Here is a 24,230-nt window from a genome sequence, read left to right as displayed (position 1 = left end):
CAGTTCCAGAACGTCCGCACTCGGAAGTGCAGTATCGTCCAGGAGGAGGAGGACGAGGACGAGGACGACGTGTCTTCGTGTTCGGGTCGCGACGAGCGGGGCAGCAACTCCGCGCTGAACTCGTTCAATCGGCGCGGCTCGCGCTCCGAGGGCAAGCTTTCGCACATCCTGCAGGACCGGCTGTCGCAACTGCCGGAGAAGCCGAGCCTGAAGCTTCAGCGGACCGCGGCGCCGAAGGATGGCAGCGTCGTGTCCGTAATCACTGACGCGAAGGAGAGGCTGTCGAGTCCGAGCAGCGGCAACGGCAACGATGTCACTCCGCCGAACCACTTGAACGCGCCTGGTAGGCCCCAGCCAAGCAACATGTTCGACAAAGTACCTGCGCCAACAAAGCTCGACTCCACCTACCAGGAGAACCTGAAGAACCGTCTCGGGGACCCGCCTGGTTGGGCGAGAAAGCAGACCACTACGGAAACCAGGCCAATGTCAGTGACCGAGTGCTTGAAACCGGTGGGACCCGTACCACCGAACAAATGGAGGATGGGGGCGCAACACCGGTCCGCTGGCTGTTCCCTGGAATCCGCATTGCCAGCGAAACCGTCCGACTCCAGCACGGTCGCCACCACGACGACCATTTTGACGGAGTCCTCGACGGTGCCTATCCCGCTTCGCCCCGTGGCTCTAAGCGATAATGTATTATCCCTCACGCCCAAGTACAAGACGATGCCGTCGCCGAGCAGCGCGTCGACGACGTTGCCGCAGCTGACCTTGAATGAAATCCTGGAGGACGGGGACAGGGTCGCCGTGCCGACACCGGAGAGCGGCAGTTCCAAGTGTCGAGTGGTCAGGAGTTCAGGGTACGATCAGAAACGGAGTAAGTTCCATAAGACACGTACCACTTCTTGTTCGAGCTCGGACGCCAGCGACGACGACAGCGAGAGCAGGAAGAAGCGGGCGCACAAGTTAGGCGCGTCTGCGAAACCTTTGCCTTCCAGACGCGACAGTCACGACGACTCCAGCGATTCTCAAGACCCCGGAGGGAGTGGTGGCGGAAGCGGTGGTGGTGGAGGCGTAGGGAACGGGGAGCACACGACGGAGCCTTCGAACGAAACGAATCAGAACGACAACGGAAACACGACTAACACGACCACCACAACTACCACGACGACCGGCGGGAGGCACCGGTCCGGGGAGAATCAGGTGATCTTCGGAAGAAGGCATCGGGCGGGCAGGAGAAGAGCCGGAGAGACGCGGTTGAGGGAGAGTCAGTCGTTGAACCGGATCACCGAGGTGCAAGAGGCCGAAGCGCCTTCGTCGTGTCACAACCAGTGTCACGTGTCAAGGAACTCGGCCGTGTTAGGGGTGCAAAGTATATCCTCGTCGTCGTCTTCGGTGTCGCAAAGCAGCACGGGCTCTCACAACATCGCGCAGACGATGTCCCACGCGGCGGCCACCATGCAGAAGGCCAAAGGCTTCGGGCAGAGGTTGCTGCAGAGCTGGTCCCTGAGCACCGGCAAGTCCTCGTTGTCGTCGCCCTCGAACGGACAGAACAGGTGCAGCCCGAACGGCCGGTGCAACAAGCAGGAGCCGCAAAGGGACTGCTGTCAGAGAATCGAGATGTGCTGCGAGGACAGGTGGGACATAAACGGGGGCTCGGTGAACCAGATACCGTCCAACGATAAAGAGAACAGAAATGGTTCCATGAACAGGAACGACTGCAAGAACAGGAAGATTCGGCTGCTCAGTCGCTACTTCGCCGTGCACAAGAAGCTCTGCGTGCCTCTGCCAGGTTTGTTCGGTAAAGGACGCTTGTACAAGGCTCGATCCTGCGGCAGCATCGCCCGCGACCGTGTCAGCCCGCCCTCGCCGAAGTCCATGCTGTTTTGCACCACGGCGGACGAGAAGTGGCGGGAACGTCGGCAATGGTGCGATGTGAAACACCAGCACCGCGGCAGTGACGGCGACATCAATCAGAACCTCGGCCTGTCGCACCTGGTGCAGGAGAGCGTCGTGGGAAAAGGGTGCACCGCGCTGCCCACGGTCTGTCACATTCACCTAGGCGATGCCTCCAAGTGCTGCAGCCTCTGTTGATGAAGCGGCAACAGCCGCCAGCGGACCGATGCACGGTGTTTCGGGAACGAGGGTGGCTAAGACAAAAACCATAGCTTCATTATCGTATAAGATTTTCGAAAGAGATTACGTAACCATATATTTGTTACGCTGAAAATATGTTCAGCTAGAATCGAATAGATAGATCTTCATATCTTGTTAGTAATATTCGGTGAATTGACCGGTCTTTCGCTATATTTTATTCGACAAGTGGATCTTTTTTCTTTTTATTTCGGATAAGATCGGCCAATTAAATTACTAAGATTTTTCGAATCTCATTCGAAGTTATGGTTTCTGTTAGGTGGAGCGAGAAACACCGTGTGCGACGCGGCACAAGAATCGAACGATTCAACAATGAACGCGCCGCAATGTTCCTTTGTTGCAATGGATTAACGATTACTGGCACGGAGCGGGGCACGCGGGGACTGGGAGAGAAGTCGGAGAAAAAGAGAGAAAAAGATAGAGAGAGAGAGAGAGAGAGAGAGAGAGGCCACGTGGTTATCACCAAGTGCAATCTATTTTCTAATAACGCGGAGAGACACGCGGTTGCGTAAAAGGTCGGCCGTAACGACGCAACGAGTGTGCAGACGTGAAGCGATTCGTAGAGTTACAGCGAACGGATCATCCGAACGCGAGATTGTGGTAATCGTTAGCCACGACCCCGGTGGTTACGCGCGGCATGCGTCAATGGTCAATGTATTCAACCGATTCATGGCTCATTCCCACCTCCTCCGCCTCGCTCTCCTTGTCCTACCCTCCTCCCTCTTTAACCCTCTCCAGCGCGCGCCTTGAACGATGCGTGTCGATGAGCACAAGGGTCGAGTCAAGAGGGAATAGAGAGCGTATCGATCGATCGGTCGCTCGCCGGGAAGTGTATCTAGTCCGTGTGAACAAACCTATATTGAATATTGCAGAGTTTATTAATATTATTATATAATTATTATTATTATTGACTACGATTAATATTATTATTATCTTTATTTAAAAGCGTGTCACGCGAAACCAAGCGTATCGAGGTAGCAACGCAACCAAATCATCCTGACGTTACGCGGACGTCGAGGTGCCGCGATCGTGGACGGTCTTCCTCTAGCTGCCCCCCTCTCTTTTATTTATCTGTCTGCCCCCCATACTTCTATATTTCTTTAAGATCGCCGTAGTATTTTCCTACGTACCGTTGAACCATCGCGGAACAAACCGCGAGCGGTTCCAAGCGAAACGACATCGAATTTGTATAATGTGCATATCGATTCGGCGCACGCACATATGAACTCGATAAAAACGTCGTCACTGGTGCTACACGCGAAGAAGAGAACGACAGGAAAGAAGAATAAGAAGAAGAAGAAGGAGCCTTGGCTCCTCAGGGAAGGGTCGCCAGAGTCCTGGAGCCTCGGAGACGTGCCGGTTCGAGTCGGCGAGCCGCGGCAGCGAAGTATTATTACGATTTAAACGAAACTGATTTCACGATGTTTTGTATTCGGACCGTAGCGTAATCGAGAGGAGAGTTCAAATTGAAACGTAGCTTACGTAGACGATCTCTAGATCCCGGGAACCCCACGCGAGCTCTTTTTGGAAGTTCTCGAAGCTTCTGCCCGCTCGGTTTACATTTAGACAATGTTTCTTGTGCACACTGCTATTACTATCGACTGAGAAGATACATTCTAGGACCAAAACAGAGTGGAGAACGACGACGGAACAAGCTCGCATCGCAATCGGAAGATCATGGGAATAGAAACGATTTGGAACGACGAGGGATCCCAACGAGAGCTGCTCTCCGACTCTTCGACATTTTGTACTCACTCCCGCCGCAAGTTCGTCATGCTGTTCAAGACAAATATTGGCACACAAATGGCGGCGAGTGTCCGCGCGCTTGCCGGCTGAGCGCCGCGCGACACCCTTACACGTCGTCGTCGAACCAAGGCGAATCCCGCTTCGTCGGGAAACAAACGATCGCGACTGCACGAAGCGCGACGCCGGGAACGATGATCCATGACAAATCGCGAAGCACATCTTGCCGGCGCGGCGATCACGGATCCTGACACGCCGCGGAGCTTCTTGGATCCCGGGACTCGACCGCTTCGAAGATCGAATGCAGGTCATTCGGCAGAATTCTCGCTTTGCGCGCGCGTTTTCCACCCCCACCTATACCCACCCACTTTTTTTTATATGTATCAGCGATCGGTCCAGCCGTTGAAGATCGAAACGATATCTTTGACATCGTTGTCCCTGGTACCGTCTGCTGTCTAGAGGTTGTTGTCGGTATTGATGCTTGAAATTCGGTGAATCGGAAGTTGACCACTTCAGTACTATACTGCCTCTGTTGGGATCAGTTCGGATCTGCTCTTTCATTTGATTGTGTCTCATCGTTTTGTTTCGCGTGCGAGCGAGCGAACGACACCTGTCCGCGTCTTTCACCAAGTTTTTATACATTGTCTCCATTCCTCTCGTTCATCCCTCAAAGAAGACTGTGTCCGTCGTAGATCGTTATACACTTAGCGACATAGTAAGATGGAAATCCATATCAGGGTACAGGGAATATTTGTAACCTAGTAGTTCGCGGTGACAAGGTCCTAGTGCAGCACCAATCGAGAGACCTAATCGGCAGACTGCGGAGTTCACGCGTTTACGATGAAGTGGCCGAGATCGAACGCGGCGGAAAGGTCGGACGAGTTGAAGAGCGTCGATATATTACTTTCGATCTACTAAAATTACGGAACGAACATTTGTATAGTAGTACCCTGCATTTGTGTTCTAATTGGTGCCAAAGTACGGGATTCGGGTCGAATAGTACAGGGTGCGAGAAAACTGATGATCACCGCTTCTAGGGCTGAGTTTCTGGATCGGTAGACATTTGTACGAGAAACGAGCCGCGAAATTGTTTATAGAAAGAAAATTGTCGTCGTTGACATAGACGAAAGCCTGCGCAACTGGATGTATTGTCGTATTTTACGCGAAAATCCCGCAGTCTCCCGATCGGCAAAGAGACCAAGAGCGTATTTCGATTTCGCTTTTCGGTGAGAATACGGCAGACACGTATCAAACGAACGACAACCTCTACCATAAAATCATCTTGACGGTACCAACGCAGCCTCGAATCGATGAAACTGTCAGCAACCTGTTAAAGTCTGCGATAAAACAAATGGGCGATCGCCGTTTCCTAAAACCACGATTTCGATCTTCAAGTTCCGATCTCCTTTCCTCGTCGAAGCGAACTGTAGACCCCTGATAGGCCGAGAAAATAGCACCAAGCGCGTCGAGTGTGCGAACGAACGCGTGATCGTGTATGCCGAGTCACGTGTACCCGTGATGCAGCAATTTATTTATTATTGGAGGTGTGGGAGGATCCGAAACTGTCGGGAATCCGAACCTCGGTTCGGACCAAATGTATCTCATAGTTCGAGAGTTTTGGGATTCCTCAGGATCAGCTTTGGGAGGTCGATAACAGGTTCGGACTACACTCGTTCGTAAAATCCTCAAATTCTCGGGTCGGATACCGAAAGTGCTTCGTAGTTAAAGGGTTGCAAGATTCGCCAAAATTTCGAGGAGGAAAAAAGACATTTTGGGACTGCGCTCGTCCACAAAATTCCCAAATATTCGGGACGGATCGAACATTTTGCTGGGGTGAATAATACTTGGGGACTACACCGGCCCGCAAGATTCCCAAATATAAAGTATCGGGTCGGGTATCGAAATGTCTCATAATTCAACGATTTCGTGGTTCGCCAGTACTCTTGGAGAGTTGAACGTCGTTTCGAGTCTACGCGAAATCGCAAGATACTTTCGGGAACCCGCCGCGGCCCGACATTTTCGGGTTCTCGCACGCCCCCGTTCATCCACACATCCTGCGCGAAGGGGCGGTTCTTTTCAGTCGTCACTGCCGACGATCCCCGATTCTCTGATCTTCGCCTGTTCGATGGGTTAAGACTGAACAAATTGTACAATAAAACTCGGTTGGACGCGTTGCATCGCGCGCGACCATGACTCGGCGAGGCCAACGAAGCGGCGCGCGATGATCCTGATCCTAGCTCCGAAAGCCGAGCAGCGGAGGACCGGAATCGCGAATCGGAGCGGACTCCGTCGATGTCCAGCGCGTTAATTCACGCTCCGTTAGATCCTCGAGTCCTCAAGAGCGTCGGCGGGAAGGTGCGAACGGGCATTAGGACGGTTCCGCTCGACGGAGGCTCGGAGAAGAGCAGACCCATGACCCTTGAATCTCGCTGTTTAGCTGAAAAGCCACGGGAACCAGCGGCGCGCTATATACGTTGCCGGGTGTCGAGACGCCCGATATTCGAGCGGACGTCGTATTCCGCTCGGAACGTTTCTTATATTGTTGGACACCTGGCGGCACGGAACTTTCAAGTTGTTGTACACCTGCAGAAGGTGATCCGGCGAATCGTCGCGCAAGCTGTACCCGGCGACCTGTCCTGCGACCGGGTTGCTATGTTAGCCCCGGCGGAGACTATCTATGATAAATAAGAGATATTTTCGTGTTTGCGAGGGATCTCTTTCGGAGGAACGAAGGAGAGCATCGCGCCTATTCCCCCCCAAGAGAAGCCTGCTTCGCGAGGCGAAGCGCCGTGTTACGCTAACTCATGTTCGCTAGTCCCGTTGCAGTCGTCGAGACGACGACGACGCCACACATAGTACAATGTCCCGAGGTAATTTTTGTAAGTGAATCTTTTTTCCACCGGAACCAACGCGATCAAACTGTACAACACGAGTCTAATACATACACAAACACAGAGAGAGAGAGACACGCATTATAAAACATATACCACATACACGGATCCACCAAGCGCCCCCAAGTCTCGGTCACGAAAACGCAAAATATGAAAAAAGAAAAGATGAAGAAGAAGCAGAAGGAGGAAAAATGAATAACGGCGAGCATACACATACATATGTACGACAAAGTGTCCGCTTTAGATTTCGTAAATGTCGACCCAAGTTAACTGCCAGCTGAGTGTAACGAAACGACCCACTTGCGTGCCCCAACGGAGGAGCGATCCTTTCGTCGACGGGCACGCATAATCATTCATGCAATAACTGTGTGCCCGAATCGAATAAATGAAAAAGTAACGAATCTCGAGCTCTGCTGTGACGACCTATCCCGTTTTCCGTTTCCTGCGACCGTTCGAGGTCGCTTTCCTCTTTAATTGGACGATCGGAAGAAAAACCGCTGCGAGGTCACTGAATCTACAGTTCTGTTTTATTTGTCGCTTTTTTTTTACCTCGTCGCGGTGCAGAATTACGACGCTCCGCTAATAAATCATCGAAAGTACTGTTCTGAAAGTGTGATCGTTTCTTTTCGAGGTCTCGCGTTCACAGAAGACAGCATTTCTTTTTGAGCCGTCTGTACGTTTGAAGGATCCTCTTCGAACAAGGTAAGTCCTCCGTTTGGTTTCAAATGTTTCACCTGCTTCGCTGTTGACAATGAAATAATCCGTGAAATGAATTTAACACTAAACGTACCATCGCCGGTTAATAGACAGATTTATAATTTTCTATTTTAGGATTATTGCAATCGCAATGATGCTTTCGTGAAAAGCGATTAACCAAATTTTTAACCAAAGATTTATTAGATCTACCGGAAAGTTCTGTCGGATAATGTCATTGCAAATTTCAGTAGATATGCACATATTCATATGAGACATATATTTTTGAAAAATGTTGCTCACAAATTGCCATCACGCTGGCAAAAGGTCATAAGTAACGACGGAAATTATATTGTACAATATATACAAATATTACTAAATTTATGAAAAATCTATTATTTCCTTTCATTTCTTAAACGGACAGAGCTTTCCGGTAGACCTAATACAATCTTTTTATTTTAGAATTATTGCAATCGCAACGCGATGCTTTTGTGGAAAACGATGAACTAAATTTTTTATTCAAGAATATATTGTCATCAAAATTGCATTTGTTCTAAATAAAAGCGATCTTACAATTTATATAAGATGAGACGGAAGCAGTTTTAGCGGTCGGCACGTTCAGTGTTACGATCGAGGTCGCGTTGTAAATGCAACGTTGTCAAGAAGAACGCACCAGAAGCTTACTTTCAAACGATTTTTATTAAAATTGTAATACTATCAAGTATTTGATCAACACGCAGCCGCGAGCGCTTCCGCGTACAGAAATGAAGTTTGTTCGCCGTGGATGAATCGATTATCAAAAAACGGTGTGACATACGGTGTGAAGGAAACACATCATTGGTGGGCTGGCTCGCGTGAAAAACTATATACAACATGGCGATCGATGTACCTGCAATTACCCGGATAGTCGCGCATTATCGCGCCGCGTATCTGCCGCGCGGTTTGCTCGCGCTATCGCCTTTGATCTAATACCGCACGCCATTCCTGGCAGCCTTTCAAACTGTTCCTGTGGCGATCCACGGTGTCCAGTTCGAAATTTTTTTTTACAAAATATCGCCAATTTCGCGCGCTTCTCGCGGCGATTCATCGCCGCCTCTGCTATCCGAATCGCACGGTATTCCCTCGTTACACTCGACATACATTAACACACGAATCCACCTATTAAACTTTATAAAGACACCGATGCAGATCTTGAATTTTAATCTAGATTTCTAAACACCGATTCCAAGAGCGATCGAAGATTCGAAGCACATTTATTACACACATATATTATATTATTCGCAATATATATGTATACGCGTTAAGTAAACTCGTTTCTTAAGTAGAATCCGCTCGTCTACTACAAGTCGAGAGCTCGAAAGTAAATTTGATCGTTATCTGTGCGTCGTGTAACAAGGGAACACTATGCTCGTACATGTAAAATACGGCACCGCGCGACGGTAGCGGTGCCGACGATACCAAACGCAGTAAATGTATAGAAACGGCGTTCCTAAGTCTATCTTAAACGCGTCGTTGTGCGACGACCGGCTATGAAAAAATACAAGAACTCTTCGGTGATCGCGGAGCATCGTTTATGGGAATGTGAACGCTTTTGTTCGGATGTACGCAATCGAAAGCTGCGGCCGCCGCCGGATCAGCCGAGGTCAGCGAGTCGAAGGCAACGACAGAAGCAGCGATGCTGTTCGTCCTCCGTTTGGAAGAACAATGCGCGCGTTACCGACGCTGTCTAAAACTTACGTGTACCGCGGCACGGAGAGGACACCTTAAGTCCCAGACAATTTGACCTGTCTACCATTCGGAGGCGGCGCGTGTGGCGTCCGAGAGGAGGAAAAGAACGGGCCGAATAGAATGCCGGACCGTCTCTTGACTGAGTAATTGAGCTGTCCGGATCTAGGTCGACGGATTCCTTCTTCGGCTGTCGGCCGGCCGTCCCAACAAGCTTCCTCAAGAAGTAACGACGCTGTTCGAATTAGCAGAATGTGTACCCAGAAGAAGACTGAACGACAAGATTATTGTGGCTTCTTTGGGACGGCAACCGCGTACGGCATTCGCAACGCGCCGAATCCTCTCCGGCTAGATCAGCCTCCGTGCTGCAATACGCTTTCCCAATTTTATCAGTCTTTTCTGCAGCGAGCCTTCCCCTGGCCCGCTTATCTCGCTTATCCTCGAGTTCCTTCTCCATCTTCCTGCCCGGGGAGCCAAGATACGGAAGGAGGTCAGACGTCGATCAAAATTGTCCGCGGCTCGTGGCAGACTTCCTCCACGTGGCAACATGTAAATGAGAACCGAGAGGGCCGCCCCGACCGTTTATTAAAACTCGCGGGAAGAGCAGCACAGCGACAGGAAGAGGTGTGCGAAGCCTGGAGTTGCAAGTGTGAACCGTGTTGCTCGCTGGATCTTCGAAGGCGGGCGGGTTCCTCGCATCCCTCCGATGGTTTTCATCGAATACCGGCGGTTCAGGTATTACGAACGAGGGCTGGATGGCGGGTGATCCAGATAATTCAGCGCCTTCTTGCTGTTCTCGACGAATTCCTGGAACAAAAGCGAACTTATTAATATCGGTTCCCGATGCGTGCAACGAATCGACGTCGGCTCCAATCACCATTAATCCACGGCTCATGAAGTAGGGCCTACTGATGCCGTCGTTTTTCTCGCAGTCCTCGCAGAAGCAGATGAATATGGTGTCGATCACCATCTGCAAACGACAGAATCGGTGTTAAACGGTCGCGATCGTTCAGTCGGGGTCTTTTTTCGCACCCAGCCCGCGATCGATTTACCTCGTAGATGGAGATGAAGCAATGCGCCACCAGGAACGCGAACAGCCCGGCCACCGCTATCGGCACCCACGGATGGTGCAGGCCCTCCTTTTTCTAAGTGCACAAGAAAATTAGGAGCCCGCCGAACTGCCCGGGAATATATTCGCGATGCTAACGCGTACCTGCACCAGATAAATGCCCGAGACGATCGTTAATGTAACGACCAGAACCTTTCCCAGAAAGAGGACAAAGTCGCCGACGCTGTTAATGGCGGCGACCCTTAAAATGTTGCTCCCCAACGCAATGAACGCCTTCCTTCCTCCCGTGCAGAAGTTGCACCCGTAGATCGCTGCAACGGCACCGTTATCGCATCTTTAGCCTGCGCATTTCGTTATCAGACCGCGTATCTCGGCTATTTCATTCGCACGACCTTCTCCCCGGATTCTTTATTCACCCGTGCGGGAAAAGACAGCGCGATGCCTTGCGCGCAACATTGCTGAACCTTAAAAGTATTCCCCGCACTCCGTGAAATCTATTTTATTTCTTTAGATGCACGCCGCTTTCTTCTCGCGGAGAATTTTTATTTTGTAACCAGCGGCCTGCGGATTTCATGCAGTTGTGACAACAGCGAGTAGATTGAATATAAAACAGCGTAATACGTGTTCAAAGAATTTGAAAATGTTGTTGCATATTGCTTCCAAGTGATTAAAATTATTAAGAGAAGAAGCAAGTGTCAGTGGAGCTTCTGTATCTTGTAATTAGTACGTACAATTATTTTGCATAAAAATTCGCAGTCTACTAATTAGTATCCTGCGTTTCTTTCTTGTTGTAGCGTGATTAGATCCGCGCGATAGCGTTCTTCATTCGTGTAACGTGATTCTAGCTTTTCAGCAGCTGTGCATATTTAATTAATTATTAATTAGAAAGATCGTTTCTGTGGTCACAACTGTTGCTACTGCCTTCTTCAAAATGTTGTATGTACAGTACGTTTCAAAATTATTAGCACAGATGAGTGTTGGTTGAAGGGTTTACAAAAGTATATTCAATTTCTTTTTAATCTAATTAAGTGAAACAAAAGTGAAATTACATTTACCATGGACAGAGAAAAATAATGATATGCTTTCTCAAGCTAATAAATTTACAGACACGGTTCCTTGTATTAATTATAACGGTAGATAAAATGAAATAAAGCAATAAAATTGGTGACAGAAAATTTACTGTACGGTTAGAAATATTACTGAAACGTCTCGAAAGGTAAAAAAAGTGAAAAATAAAAAACTCTCGCAATAATTTAAATTACAAACTATCAATTAGTTAACAGCGTGCACCGATACCCCTGTAAGCTCAAAAATATCTTATTATCGTTCGTTACTTTTATCGATTCAGGAATATTTCGGAACACATCCCCGTGCCGATAACTTTGAAATTCACTGTGCTCTTGCGTTTGTTGCACAAGGCAGCACGCAGAACAAATCGAATTTAACGGTGGAGCTGCTAAACCAATCAAAACGATGAAGACACGGTCTCCTAGAGAATTGCTAACGAAATTAATGTATCGGTGCACTTCCACCGTGTTGGGGTTAGATAATTTTTCAGTGAATTCGCACGGAACGGAGATGCTCGAATAGATCCGCGCTGGATACGTCGGCGTACTTAAGCAGTTAATACCTGTTTCGATGTAAGCGTTCCTGGTGAGGAACTTCAGAGCGCACTCGAAACACCAGAGGCAACATTGACAGCAGCACAATATTCCCCTCACTAGGTCGTTATCGTACTGCTTCAGGCGATTTTGGACGAAGGAAATTATCGCTCTTATGAACCGAACTATACCAATAACCAATGCGCCGAACGCGACCGTACCTAAGTGATATCGCACGAGATAACCGAAGCCGCGCGTTACAGCGAACGAGAGCCGCTTCTTGTCCCTGCGACCAGAAAATATATCCTTTAATGAAGTTTGTCGTTACCCGCGCCGGATTGCTCTCCGCGATCTGACGGTCGTTAATCGGGGAATTTCCCACGGCACGCGCACGTTAAACGGGGACAATTAAGAATTCGATTAACCGGGAACCGATTACACGGGAATTGGCTTCGACGATTGTCATTCGTGGACTTTCTTCCGGCAACCGGGATCGTATCTCGGTATCGTTGCGCGTTCAAACGATCGTATCGGCGGGGACTAAGATCAAGTTTAAACGCGGGATCCGCGAATGATCCGAGAATATCGGGGCGAAAGGATTATTCGCGTCGCGGAGGTCCAACGCGGTTAGGCGGCCGCGAACGGTGTCCATGGAGATTCCCCCTCGCGGGAAGCAATCCACCGGCAAACTATGATATTGATCAAAGTGTCACCTGGTGAAGAACCACCGTGCAACCGCGCAGGCGACGACAACGTGCTGACAGCCGAGAAGGAACTCGCAGGTCACGAAAAAGAAGAACAAGTTGTACCACCTGCTCGCCTGCAAAACACAGAGCGGTTCGCGCACTTTAATGCCCCGCGCTCGCTATCACGGCCGTAACGGCCGTTCGATCGCTATACTTACGATCAAGAGGCCGTCTTTCTCGAAGTGGACATGATTTTTCTTCATGTGGATGTTGCCCGCGCTCTCGATCCACAGCATGCAGTACACCCACGCGCACACCACGAAACCGATCAGCAGATAGGTCTGAAAGCACGATTCCGCATCGTTCGCGATAGCCTATGCGTATCGTGAAAGTATCCACGTTTCATACTCGTTTGCATATGAATACACGGCAGAGGGTGCGTCTACACCTGAATCTTTTCATCGTTGCTTGCAATCGCGTACGCGTTCTGTTTGTTTTTAAGCAACGACGAATCTTAGCAAAGTATTGTTACTCGTTACGTGGACTCGTGTTTGCTATTGCTTCCCGTTTTCCAGAATTTAATCAATAATTGAATTCGGTTAGAGTGTCGTAGCGACGTAAGACGCATCTTCGAAAATTTTGGCTTGTGTTCTGTGAAGTGACAAAATGTTACAAAGACACGTGAAATAAATTATACAGTTGCTACAGATTAATTTAACGATAAGCTTGTTTAGTAAACAATGATACTTCTTGTTTTTCACAATGAGGAAAGCGTGACTTACGTCTGACTTACTTTGACCCTCCTAATTCTCTCGTATTATAGCAACATAGTATACATATTGATGTATACTATTATTAATTAGATTATTACATTATGTTAAGTATAATGTATACTTGACAATAACATTCGTTTTATGGCAATTTTATTTGTCTGGTACGTTTCTGCAGGTGTTCGCAATTGGCAAATCACGTTAAAATCATGTTACACACGAATTGTCAGTGGGTGGTCGTCTCAAGATCACGTCAGTAAAATTAGAAAACAATTCAACGGTATAGTACTCGGACATTATTTAGACGTACATATGTATATCATACTCTGTTAGCTTATGGTTGAGTCATCGTTGACTGTAATAGGTAGGCCGCAGATTTCTATGCATTTATATGACATGTGAATGCGTAAACTATAACAAATACTGATGACTAGGCTGCGAATCTAAAGCAATCATAGCATGTTCGAATCTCTAATATGCAAGAAAATGCATAAAGTAACAAGAACTAATGGCATTATTTTCCTGTTACTATAAGTAATCTTTTAATGGGAGAATTTTTCTATAATTCTAATGTTTACAAAATAACGTATGAAATTACAAATTTGCATAAAGATCCACAGTTTAACGATGACATCTCTATTTATCTACACAAAGAGGATGTTTTTACCGAACGAAACAATTTGTCTATTTACATTTTACAGAGGAATCTACGGAAAGAGGAACTCGAATAAAGATTCGAAATTTAATATGCTTTTCGCGCCAAGTTCAATTATGTCCTAATTGCAGCAACGCAATTCCGAGACCGCCCCCCTGAAATATTCTTTGAAACACTCGAGATTATTTCATATGCTAAACGCAGCTGAGTGTCCTTTTGCTTTCACGAGTAAGCACCGCATCGCACTGTTATCGAATATTTACGTATATCGGTTGGAGAAGCAGAGCCGGCATCGCGTAGACCGCTTTCCCCGCTTCGCGGAACAGCTGCATCACGAGGGCGATTCTTTTTCGCATCACCAGGACGATCAGAAGCGTGATGACCTGTAAATCGTGGCACTGAGTACGCGAAACTTTCTTCGCTCCCGAGAATTCGGTAGTTTCTTGGGACTCGGGAGTTTAAACGCTGCTAGTTTCCAGTCAAATGTCACCGAACGGACATTAATTTTGCTGCGACAGAAGCTCCGAAAGTCCTACGATATTCGCTGGTAATTATGAAAGTGGTTCCAGTTAAAGGTACTGAGTTTTTCTCGTTTGGTAATTTAACTATTGAAGTGGCAAAAATGAATGTCTCGACATAAAAAAAATATACGATTTAAGCCAACTGTCATAATCATCGCCAATTATAATACGCTTTTATCCTCGCACAAGGTGTATTTGGGCGAGTCTAGCTGAATTATTACTTCACGATTGTTATTCCATTTACCGATGATCTTCAACAATCAAAAAATCTCCTTTAATATGACAATTTTATTAAGCATAGTTGGGCATTATTCGAAATGTTTCGAATGAATGTTTATCCAAGGCAATGATCCGAGTGAATCCCTATCAGTCGAATAACGATTATTCATTATTTCATAAATTATTCTAAATATTTATTCGGATAAATTATTCGCATAATTCTCTGTTCGAATAGAGATTGTAAAAGCAATCAAATAATAACGGGAGAATGATCGTCGACTGTTTCCGTTTTCACGTAATTTCACAAGAATACGTTTATACGAATACGTTCAGCATCGGTTCAATTTCAATTACTTATTAGAATCGTTAAGTATTTACGTCAGCCGAATAAAATCTTGCCTGAACTCTGATATCAAGAGGAGCTAATATCCGACGGAAAGTGTTCGGTACGCGCGTTGAAACGAAGCGAACAAGATAGGTAAAAATTAGGGAACAATGGTCTAAAAGGTCGGACTGACTACACCCTGTGTAGTTAGCGGGGTGCGCGATACGGTTTGTTTCTGTGTAGGAAGGAACGATTCTTACAGTGACGGTGGACAAAGCTACTGCATAAATGAAGTAAGCCGTCTGGCTGGAATCCTCGTCAAGTAATCCTTGGCCAGCGTCGACCGCCTTCTTCTCGGCGTACCACGCGAGCCTAAAGAAACATAATGCCCGGCGATAGAGTAACCCGAAAGAGACGGGTGGAACGGTGGCGACTGTTATATCGCCAGTCACGCGGTCTATCGTGTCTAGATAAATCTCGGCGGAGAAGGGATGCGCTTACCAGAGGTACGCCGAGCCACCGATACAGGCGAGAATGGCGCCGATTAAGACAATGTAAACGACCCACTGCACCACATACCGGAACGCAATTAAGATTCCGAGGGAGATAGCTGAAAGTCGTTCGAGAAAAATTAGAAGAATGCCGAACGGAGATTACGGTCGCCCGCGCTCCGGCAACGCATACCTAAAGCTATAAGCAGCAGGTAGATCAATTCCCGCCATGCGACAGTCAGGTCCCTCGACGCTTCCTGAAATCATTTCCAGAATTTGTTAGAGGCTACACACCCGAACAATTTTCGATTAGGATTAACTGCGATACGCTAATTTCACCGAGACGTGTTTCCGGTCGCACAAGCGCCTAATCTATTTTCAAGCTTCATGCGCACGGCCGCGCACGCCTGCTGAACTATGGATGGAATAACACAAGAAATACGGATCGACGACAAACAAAAACGGTTGCTTCGCGCTGTTTAGATTTTCGAATTGCCGGGGAGCAGCAACGATGCGGGGGGAACGTCACACGTATGGTCGGACGAGTAGCATGTAGCCCACCCATTTTCCTGATCGAGGTTTAATTAACTCCACCCTAACAGTTGGGGGTTAAATGGTATAACGTAATTCGCTTCCGCGGCAATACCTTTCGCGGAAGCTGTAAATCGACTTAATGTGACGGTTTTTACCGAACGATCTAAACCGACTGCTCTGCGCATTTACGCTGCAGCTAACATTATCGGTTTTATATTTGATGCTTTGGAATGATTGAAATTGTACAGATGCTGCTGGATCCATCGAACTCCTCGATCCAGGCATGGACAAGTGTTAATCAGTCAGCTGTTTTTGTCGAGTATACTAAAATTAAATTTAAAATAAAATATTTCAATTAAATTAAAATAAATTGAATTAAAATAAATTAAATTTTTGAAATAAAATATTCTAGTATACTAAAATTAAAATTGTATTCGTAAATTTTAAGATCTTTTGAATATTTCTAGGCCAAGTCGAAATAAAACGAACGAATAGAAATATATAAATCATTATTATGAATAAACTGTATATATTTAGTATAGTTAGGTACTATTCTGTGTCTCGTATATTATACATATATTTATACACTGGTAGATAGTATACTCGTCATCGCTTACTTTTTGCGACACATTTTGGGCGCACAGTTTTCAAAGTGGCCGCAACAACTAACTGATTAAACAAGCGAAACTCATTGACTATTTTATAATATTTTTCCGCGTATTGCGCTGTCAACCCTTCATTGATGGGAGGAATTAATTATCACGCGAATCGCAGGGTAAGGTCAATTAAAATCGAGTGACCAGCTGGCATATTTATAGCGTCAATTAGCGTCGCCAATGTCGAGCTATTACTCGAACGTCTTAATCATATTTTATTAGGATGAAACAACAATTTATTTTTAATCGGAGCGAGACTGCTCTTAGTAGCTGTTGTAATCGATCAAACGAATTTTCTTCTTTGACCACACCCTACTCGTTTTGCTAAGGGTTGCCACCCCTCGATCACTGCTACCATTATTTAGCAACCGATGATCACACTGTGATGGTTAAGCACAAAACATCTACGTTCAAACACGGTCACAATACGTACTTGTACTCGACTTTTACTGAAAATGTTGCTACCGACCTTGTAGAAATTTTCCAAACCAAGTTTCTTGATGATGGAGCTGCCTGTTTCGGGCGCTTGATTCAGCACGCATCGATTCAGGAACACTACCCTGTTGCAAAGTGGAACAGCCAGCGGAATAAATCATTTCAAAGACGACAATAGAAAACAGTAACTCTGACCGTTGCCGCAGAACGCATTAAAGTGTCATGGCCGGATGAAAATCCAACGGTTGCTCGAAGCCACTTCCGCCGACGTAAATTACATTACCAACCGTCTGCGTTTTCGAACCGTATCAGTCCTTACATTGCTACAATGATAGCGAGACAATGCGATTAGCAAGTCCGTGGCTTCGGGCAACACAATTTATTTGTCTCTAATGCGGTTAACTTATTGGAACGTTCTATTTTTGCGGACAGTTTGACTGCGGTTTCCTTCGCGTTACTATCTCCAATGTACAGCCAAATATCTTTCTTCAGTTGAAATCATATGAAAAATGTAGCCGCAATTACACAATGTGAAAAAGAAACAACTGTACAGTAAATGACAAAATTATTGCGAGTAATTTGTCGCATTGTCCCTCAATTTGAGAACGAAAATGGGCAACTTGAGAAGAGGAGATACGATTATTCCAGCCTCGCGGCTCCAATGAGCGTATCTCGATTTCCAAAGTTGACCATTCTCGTTTCCAAGCTGAGGAACAATTTATGAGAATTTCACCGTATTGCCCATACGATTAAAAATACCGTGTATAATGTCGCTAACGTACGATATTTGTAATTTTCAAACGACTTTATCACACACGAAAGTACATACTAAGAATTCAATCAGTTTGGATTTCATTAAAAAAATGGAACTTGCCGGAACAGAGATTCGGTTATTTAAATAAAAGCTCGACACACCGTACACGAAGCGCGACCAAGTCGCACGTAACTTGAATTTTGGCGCGAGTCAAAAATGTCAAACGCCGACCCCGGCCGGTCGTTAATTGATACCTCGGCCGGCGACAACAATTCATCGGGATAAAACAATCTCCCAGTCTTTCTGCGAACGTGTCGAAAAAAGCGGCCCGATTCTGACCGATGAAAACCGTTCGCCGGACGATTTAAAATTGATTGCCGACGGGCTGCAATTTTTCAAGCAAACGATTCGAGGACTGCGTGCATCCGGACGGCCTCGGCCTCGCCAGTGCCGGTCGTTTAACGAAAACTTGTGCATTATGCAATACTAACTGATCGGAGCAGTTGGACGTGCAGCTGCGTGACTTCACCCCGTAGTGGTCCACGGTGATCAGCAGATACCTGGGGGAAATGAATTATTAATGAGCGGCGGGTGTTAATGAACCCGCGGCCGCGGAAAGTGTCGGTCGGAATTGGAAAATCCGCCGGAAAAGTGTTCGCCGTCAGGTTCGGAGAATTTATATGGAGCATTAACGGCAATTACGCGCATTATTTCTCGCGCGACCCGGCGTAAGTTTTCCGCGGGGGTTTTTAGTTTTAATCGAGCACCCACCTCCGCGAGAGAATTTGCGAACGGCGACCCGCGGTGGCACCGACGCCGACGACGGTGTCGTCGTTATCGCCGCCGGACTGCTTAACGAAATATTAATCGACGAACACGTTTTCATTGGCCGCGCACTTGTTTCATTCATTATCGGTCTGTAAAATATCGCGACACCCCCGGCATTGTTCCCCCGTGGAACTACGATATTAACGCGTTAACAGATTTTATGAGGACACGGTGTTTATGGGGCCACGATGTTTCCCGGCGATGAATCGCCCGTAGCGTACTCACGAAACTGGGTCGGATCATTCATTTTTACAAGCCTACTTCGACCGCTTCATACGAAAAATTTGTCCGCTCGAGTTTCGGATAATTTCAACTTTTGTTAGTGGCGCAGTGCCGCGGACGCTGCGACCGATGTATATCTGACACTTTAACGGGCGAAGCCGTGTGAAAGCTTCTCTTTAAGTACTGCCCGGATCGTGTACCGAACGACTGTTTATCAAGAACTATGCATAAAATTTCTTTCATTAAACTGTGCAGTAGCCGCGCGCGCGCGCGCAGCGTAGCAGAATCTAAAAAAGAATTTATTCTTGGATTTTTTCAATGTTGATAGTTTTTGTAAAATTTCTTTCAACACTTCTTTCAGACACGTATATGTATACAGATAAAACGAGCAGATTTGTAAATGATCAGAGGAGATTAGAAATTTAATGATATGATTATGTTCTTAAAATATAATTTAATAGATTTGATTCAGCTAATTCGCTCGTCTATACTGTTGACGGAAGGAGCAAAATTTTCAGGATCTATTTCTTTAGATTATAATTTCGTGGAACGTCAAATATTAGGAAAACTCGTAAACTTGACCGAGGCTGTTGGACTGTATTTTATTCTAAAGGGAACTTAACAACGCCTTTTTAAATAACAATTCTACGTGAAACAATTGAATCACTTTTTTCTCGAAGGTATACTCGTCTATGAACGAACAGGATGAGAAGTGTATTAATCCTTTGCGGTACTATGAGTCTACATTGACTTTTGCACTAATCTTGCCGATTTACATTTTTGTGGAATAGAATTATAGTGAAAATGTTGACATACGTCTGAAAATGTAACCTAAAGTATTGAAAAGACATATGAGATAAATTGTAAACTTACTATAAATTAACTTAGCACTAAATTATCCTAACAATAAATTTGATCAGTAAACGATACCCATGTTAGTAAAAAAATGACACTGCTTGTTTCTTACGATGAGGAAAATGTGACTCACGCCACTACGATTCTAACCGACTCATTTTATCTACAGTTGCATTTCGCAACTGTTCTAATCAGGCTGCGACACCTGATCGAGATAATGATTATGACCTTGCAGTCTGCAAGTGTTTTACATTACAACAAAAATGGATAGATGAAATTAGAAACGAGAAAATATTAAAAGAATTTAAGAACAATCATGTATTATTTTCAACCGACTGAAATTACTAAAGAAGGAAAGAAATTTCTACTGGACTCACGTTTGCTATAATTAACGTAGATAATTTTTATTTTGCACAAAGATTCGCAGTCTAGTTACGATAAATCCTGAACCAAAAGAGGGGAGACCGATTGGCGAACGATTCAGATGGTTTCTTTGGCAAACACTTTCTCTATTCCTCTATTTCTGCATTTGCGCGAGATAAGATTTCCGCGCCACGGACAAACAACCGGATATATTTCGCGGAACGTCGTTATTGTTATATTTCTATTTATCAAACGCCGTTGGTTAAACAGAGCCCGCTTTAACCGCGACTCCGGTAACTTTGCGTGTTCCCGGAGCGTGTATCGCAAAAACTGTGTAAAACTGAAGTCCGTTAGAAAGCGTTGCCGGGCGCCTAAGTTGTTGCCGTAAGTATATTTTCCAGCGAATTCTGCGCGTCCGCCTGAAAGGATTAGCGCGGCAGCAACTTTGTTTGGCGAATAATTTCATCCAGTCTCAAAGGCAGCGGAGAATCTACGGACACGTTTCGAAGGGGGTGAACGGGGGCGCGGGGCGCGGGGGAGGACCGGAGCGCGTCGGCAGCGCGGCGTTTCGCGGAAGAAATGCCGAAAATTTCTGGCCGAGATCTCCGGCTAGGATAACCGTGGAAAATTGTTTCCGCGCCGATGACGGTCGCCCGTGAAATTGACGAAGAAATTGCGGAACGATCGTAGAATCCGCGCCGCGAATTTTTTCATTTAGCCGCGGCGAAGACAGCGGCGCAATCTAATTTCTAACGCCTCCGGGCGAACCTGAGCGCCGCGTGAAATTATATCCCCAGCTTCGACCGCAAAGGATTAGCGCACTAACAAATTTATTCAGCGAATATTTTTGCCGGGTAACAGGATACACGGGAAAGTTGGACGCGAACTTTTTACCGACACGTTTCAAACCGGCGCGGAACGGCGCGGCGCCGAGCCGAGCCGAGCGGAGCAGAGCGGAGCGGAGCCGGGGCCGGAGCGGGGCGCGCGATGGGGGGGGGGGGGAAAAAGGAGAAACTTAAAATTCAGGCGAAGCGCACCCGAAGTCGGTGAAAACGCTGCCGCTATTCTGCTTACGTGAATACGCGGAAATATTTTCATCTAAATAAATAGAACCGCTCCCATTGATATCCGGCGCGAAACACTTTTGTGTTCGCGCGGAAGGAGAGAACGTGGTAAATTGAACTCTAACATTCAGACCGTGAACGATTTACAATTTAGCGGGTTTACTCGGCGAGCATTCGGATGGCCGACTAGCTCGTTCGAATTTTATTGTATTTATGTATCCCGGGTTCATGTATTTTTACTCGCCCCCTCCCCGTGGAACGCGTGATTATTATTGCACCATATATTATATTATCTTTTGCCGTGCCGCCGGTTGAAACAGTTGTGGAAATCCCCTTATTTGAACAATTTGTAATTCAGCACGAGAACGTGCATACACACTGTAATTTCGAACGCAATCTTTCGTTTTAATTAACCGTTCGTTTTCGGCTGTGTACGAATAATTGTTTGGTCGAAAGCGGCCAGCAAGATACGTAATTTTGTGCTGCGCGGAGGTGCGGGTATCGATCTAAGCGGGAGAAATAAGAATTAGATTTACACTCTCTCTCTCTCTCTCTCTCTATCTCTCTCTCTCTCTCTCTCTCTCTCTCTCTCTCTCTCTCTCTCTCTCCGAACATACCGGTTCGCGTCAACATGGCGGCGGCCAGATGATTCGATTTCATTTTCAACGAACGGACGAAATAATTAATGGAAACACACCGTCCGCAATGGAATCAATTGAAAACAACAGCGAAAGAAACGCGGGGATACTCGCTAGAGCGGGAAGAGAATTTCACGGTTCTCCGGTAAGGAGATTACAATTATTGCAATTTATCGTGACGCAGACTGCTTCGTTTATAGTAACCGTATTAATAAACGTTTCATCGAAAAAAAAATCCCTGAAACGAACGGAAAACAATTCTACGCGGGGCTTACCGTCGAATCGGCAAACGCTCGACGATTTTCAAATGTGATACACAAATTACATTCGATATGCAAAAATTGTCTCGGGACACTTCCTCATTAGACTGTTGATTTTCAAAATATCCACGGATAAACGAGTTTGTGGAAAACAATGGAAGTTTTAATTGTGTTTCTGCGTTGATCGTGCCCGCTGAAGTTTTATTCGTATATTATACGGTTCTAACGATGGAAATATTTGTGGTTGGGTACCGGTGGCTGGTTCGCGTAAACCATTCTGCATTCGAAGAAATTTTGTAAATTAACAAACGACGCGCCAGATTTATACGGGAACAATTATCGAGCGCGTCTTCGATTAATAAACGAACATCGTGCGCGTTTTACAATAGAGAGAACAACGCCGGAACAATGGAAAATTGATATCGAATATAATGATCGGATAAATCAAGTCAGAAACAAAATCGAGTAATTTATAGGAAATCGATCAAAACTTTTGCAACGGCTCAAGCTTTAATAGAATATTAATTTTCGAATCGTTGATGTTCCTGGGTCCGTTTTGATCCGACGTGGCGAACTTGTTATCCAATATATTGCTTTTCAATAGTCGAATGATATTACGAGCTATTCGTGCGACTAATACTTTAAGAGATATTTCAATTAAAATATGAAGTATCCGAATCTAACGACGTAATAAGTAGACTGCGTATTTGATGCATTTATGACAAAACTGAATAGATCAAATATAAAACAGTAAAAACACTTAAAGAATTTGAAAATACTGTTATATTATTTCGAGCACAATAACATAATTGGAGAAAGAACGAAGTGCCTATTTGGCTGTTTTATGTGGCAATTAATGCAAACAATTCTTAATTTGCATAAAAATCCAGTCTATTTCTAAGCCACAGACTGTATAGTGGAACAATTGAAACAAAAGTTATGCGACACTTGTGCAGTCGTATCCAAGCAAATGAAAATGTTCCATAGAAAAATTTATTAACGATTGTAAACCATCGCCGGATGAGATGATCAAACGCTTTGATTTCGCAATGGTAGTGTCTGGGTGTCTGAAAATTCCAACGCAAATTGCTGCACCCCAATTTCCGCTACGAACGTCGCACCAAAATCGCGAGAACGTCGAGTTTCTTTGAGCTCCTCGCGGCATTCGAGTGTTGTGTACTCTTACATGGCACACCAAAGGCTATCCAACTCAATTTTCCCAGAAACCACATAAAGATCGCAGCGGGTTAAACATATTAATCACAGCGCAAAGAAGTTTATACCGGCGGGACAAGTAATTTTCGCGGTAGGGGTCAAGAGACACGGAGTCGGCGGATTCAGACGTTCATGCCACGGGATCCGTCAAACAGGTCCGCCACCGAAAAAAAGATCAGCACCGCGGAGAGCAGTTTCATGCGGCTCCGGGGAATTATTAGCTCGGCGAAAACGCGAATGCGTCGCACGGAAGGTTAAAGAACACGTCTAAAAATTAGCCGGGCTTCTGATCAGCAAAAACGAAGGGTCCGCAACGGGGTCACAGGACCGCGGACGGCGGGTCGTCAATCGTCGGTGGAAATTCATGAGCCCAGGACGAATTAAAGTCCCATCAACGAATCCGAGCGAGCTAATTACTCAGCCTTTAACATTTTCCAGCGAATTTCCGGGCTGCCGGGCGAAACTCGGCCGGGTTTATGGCCGTTCCTCGGCGGGCTTGTACAGAGGTGGACGCACGAGGAGGCGACGCGGGATGGACAGAGAAGGTGGCACAGCGATGCTTACCGGTCTCTCGTCTTGTCGACGCCCTTGCAACTGAACTGGGGATCAGTCTCCTTGGTATTGGTACGGCCGCAAACATTTCCACAATCGTCGTAGCCATTTATAACGCGGTAGATGTCCCCTTTATTCACCGTGTTGCTCACCAGGAAGGCCTGCGCCGGAAGCAGAACGGGAAATATGTATATTCTGGCTGCGTCGCTCGCGAAATGACGAGGGGAACGGAGCAGATCGGGTGGGGACCAGGGATGGGCGAGGTTGGCGAAGAAAAAGGAAAATGCTCGGCGACGAGGCAGTGCTAGAGACGT

General features: G+C 46.3%; 2 protein-coding genes across 11 annotated transcripts in view; one reads left to right on the top strand and one right to left on the bottom strand.

Annotated features, from left to right (window-relative positions):
• Snrk (SNF related kinase) overlaps positions 1-7,186 on the top strand; it is a 42,515-nt gene extending 35,329 nt beyond the window's left edge. For all 5 annotated transcript variants that reach the window (XM_033464977.2, XM_033464976.2, XM_033464974.2 and 2 more), the window contains exon 8: positions 4-7,186. In XM_033464977.2, coding sequence (XP_033320868.2) covers positions 4-2,091 — 2,088 coding nt within the window. In that variant the 3' untranslated portion in view covers positions 2,092-7,186. The remainder of the gene's footprint in view (positions 1-3) is intronic.
• Positions 7,187-8,158: 972 nt separating this feature from the next.
• The window catches only part of LOC117217424 (choline transporter-like protein 1), a 93,097-nt gene continuing 77,025 nt past the window's right edge, over positions 8,159-24,230 (bottom strand). For 3 of the 6 annotated variants that reach the window (XM_033465016.2, XM_033465017.2, XM_033465018.2), the window contains exons 4-17: positions 23,929-24,077; positions 18,411-18,479; positions 17,164-17,290; positions 15,734-15,797; positions 15,551-15,659; positions 15,310-15,421; positions 14,248-14,367; positions 12,778-12,900; positions 12,587-12,693; positions 11,903-12,159; positions 10,417-10,583; positions 10,256-10,348; positions 10,081-10,173; positions 8,159-10,010 (exon numbers count right to left, since the gene is read on the bottom strand). In XM_033465016.2, the coding sequence (XP_033320907.2) occupies positions 9,942-10,010; positions 10,081-10,173; positions 10,256-10,348; positions 10,417-10,583; positions 11,903-12,159; positions 12,587-12,693; positions 12,778-12,900; positions 14,248-14,367; positions 15,310-15,421; positions 15,551-15,659; positions 15,734-15,797; positions 17,164-17,290; positions 18,411-18,479; positions 23,929-24,077 (1,659 nt within the window). In that variant the 3' untranslated portion in view covers positions 8,159-9,941. The remainder of the gene's footprint in view (positions 10,011-10,080; positions 10,174-10,255; positions 10,349-10,416; positions 10,584-11,902; positions 12,160-12,586; positions 12,694-12,777; positions 12,901-14,247; positions 14,368-15,309; positions 15,422-15,550; positions 15,660-15,733; positions 15,798-17,163; positions 17,291-18,410; positions 18,480-23,928; positions 24,078-24,230) is intronic. The other 3 variants (XM_076525772.1, XM_076525773.1, XM_033465020.2) reach the window with 2 other exon arrangements.

The sequence above is a fragment of the Megalopta genalis genome, chromosome 12 (genome assembly GCF_051020955.1).
Source record: "Megalopta genalis isolate 19385.01 chromosome 12, iyMegGena1_principal, whole genome shotgun sequence".
Lineage (NCBI taxonomy): Eukaryota > Metazoa > Arthropoda > Insecta > Hymenoptera > Halictidae > Megalopta > Megalopta genalis.
This window is presented reverse-complemented; position numbering and strand designations above follow the sequence as displayed.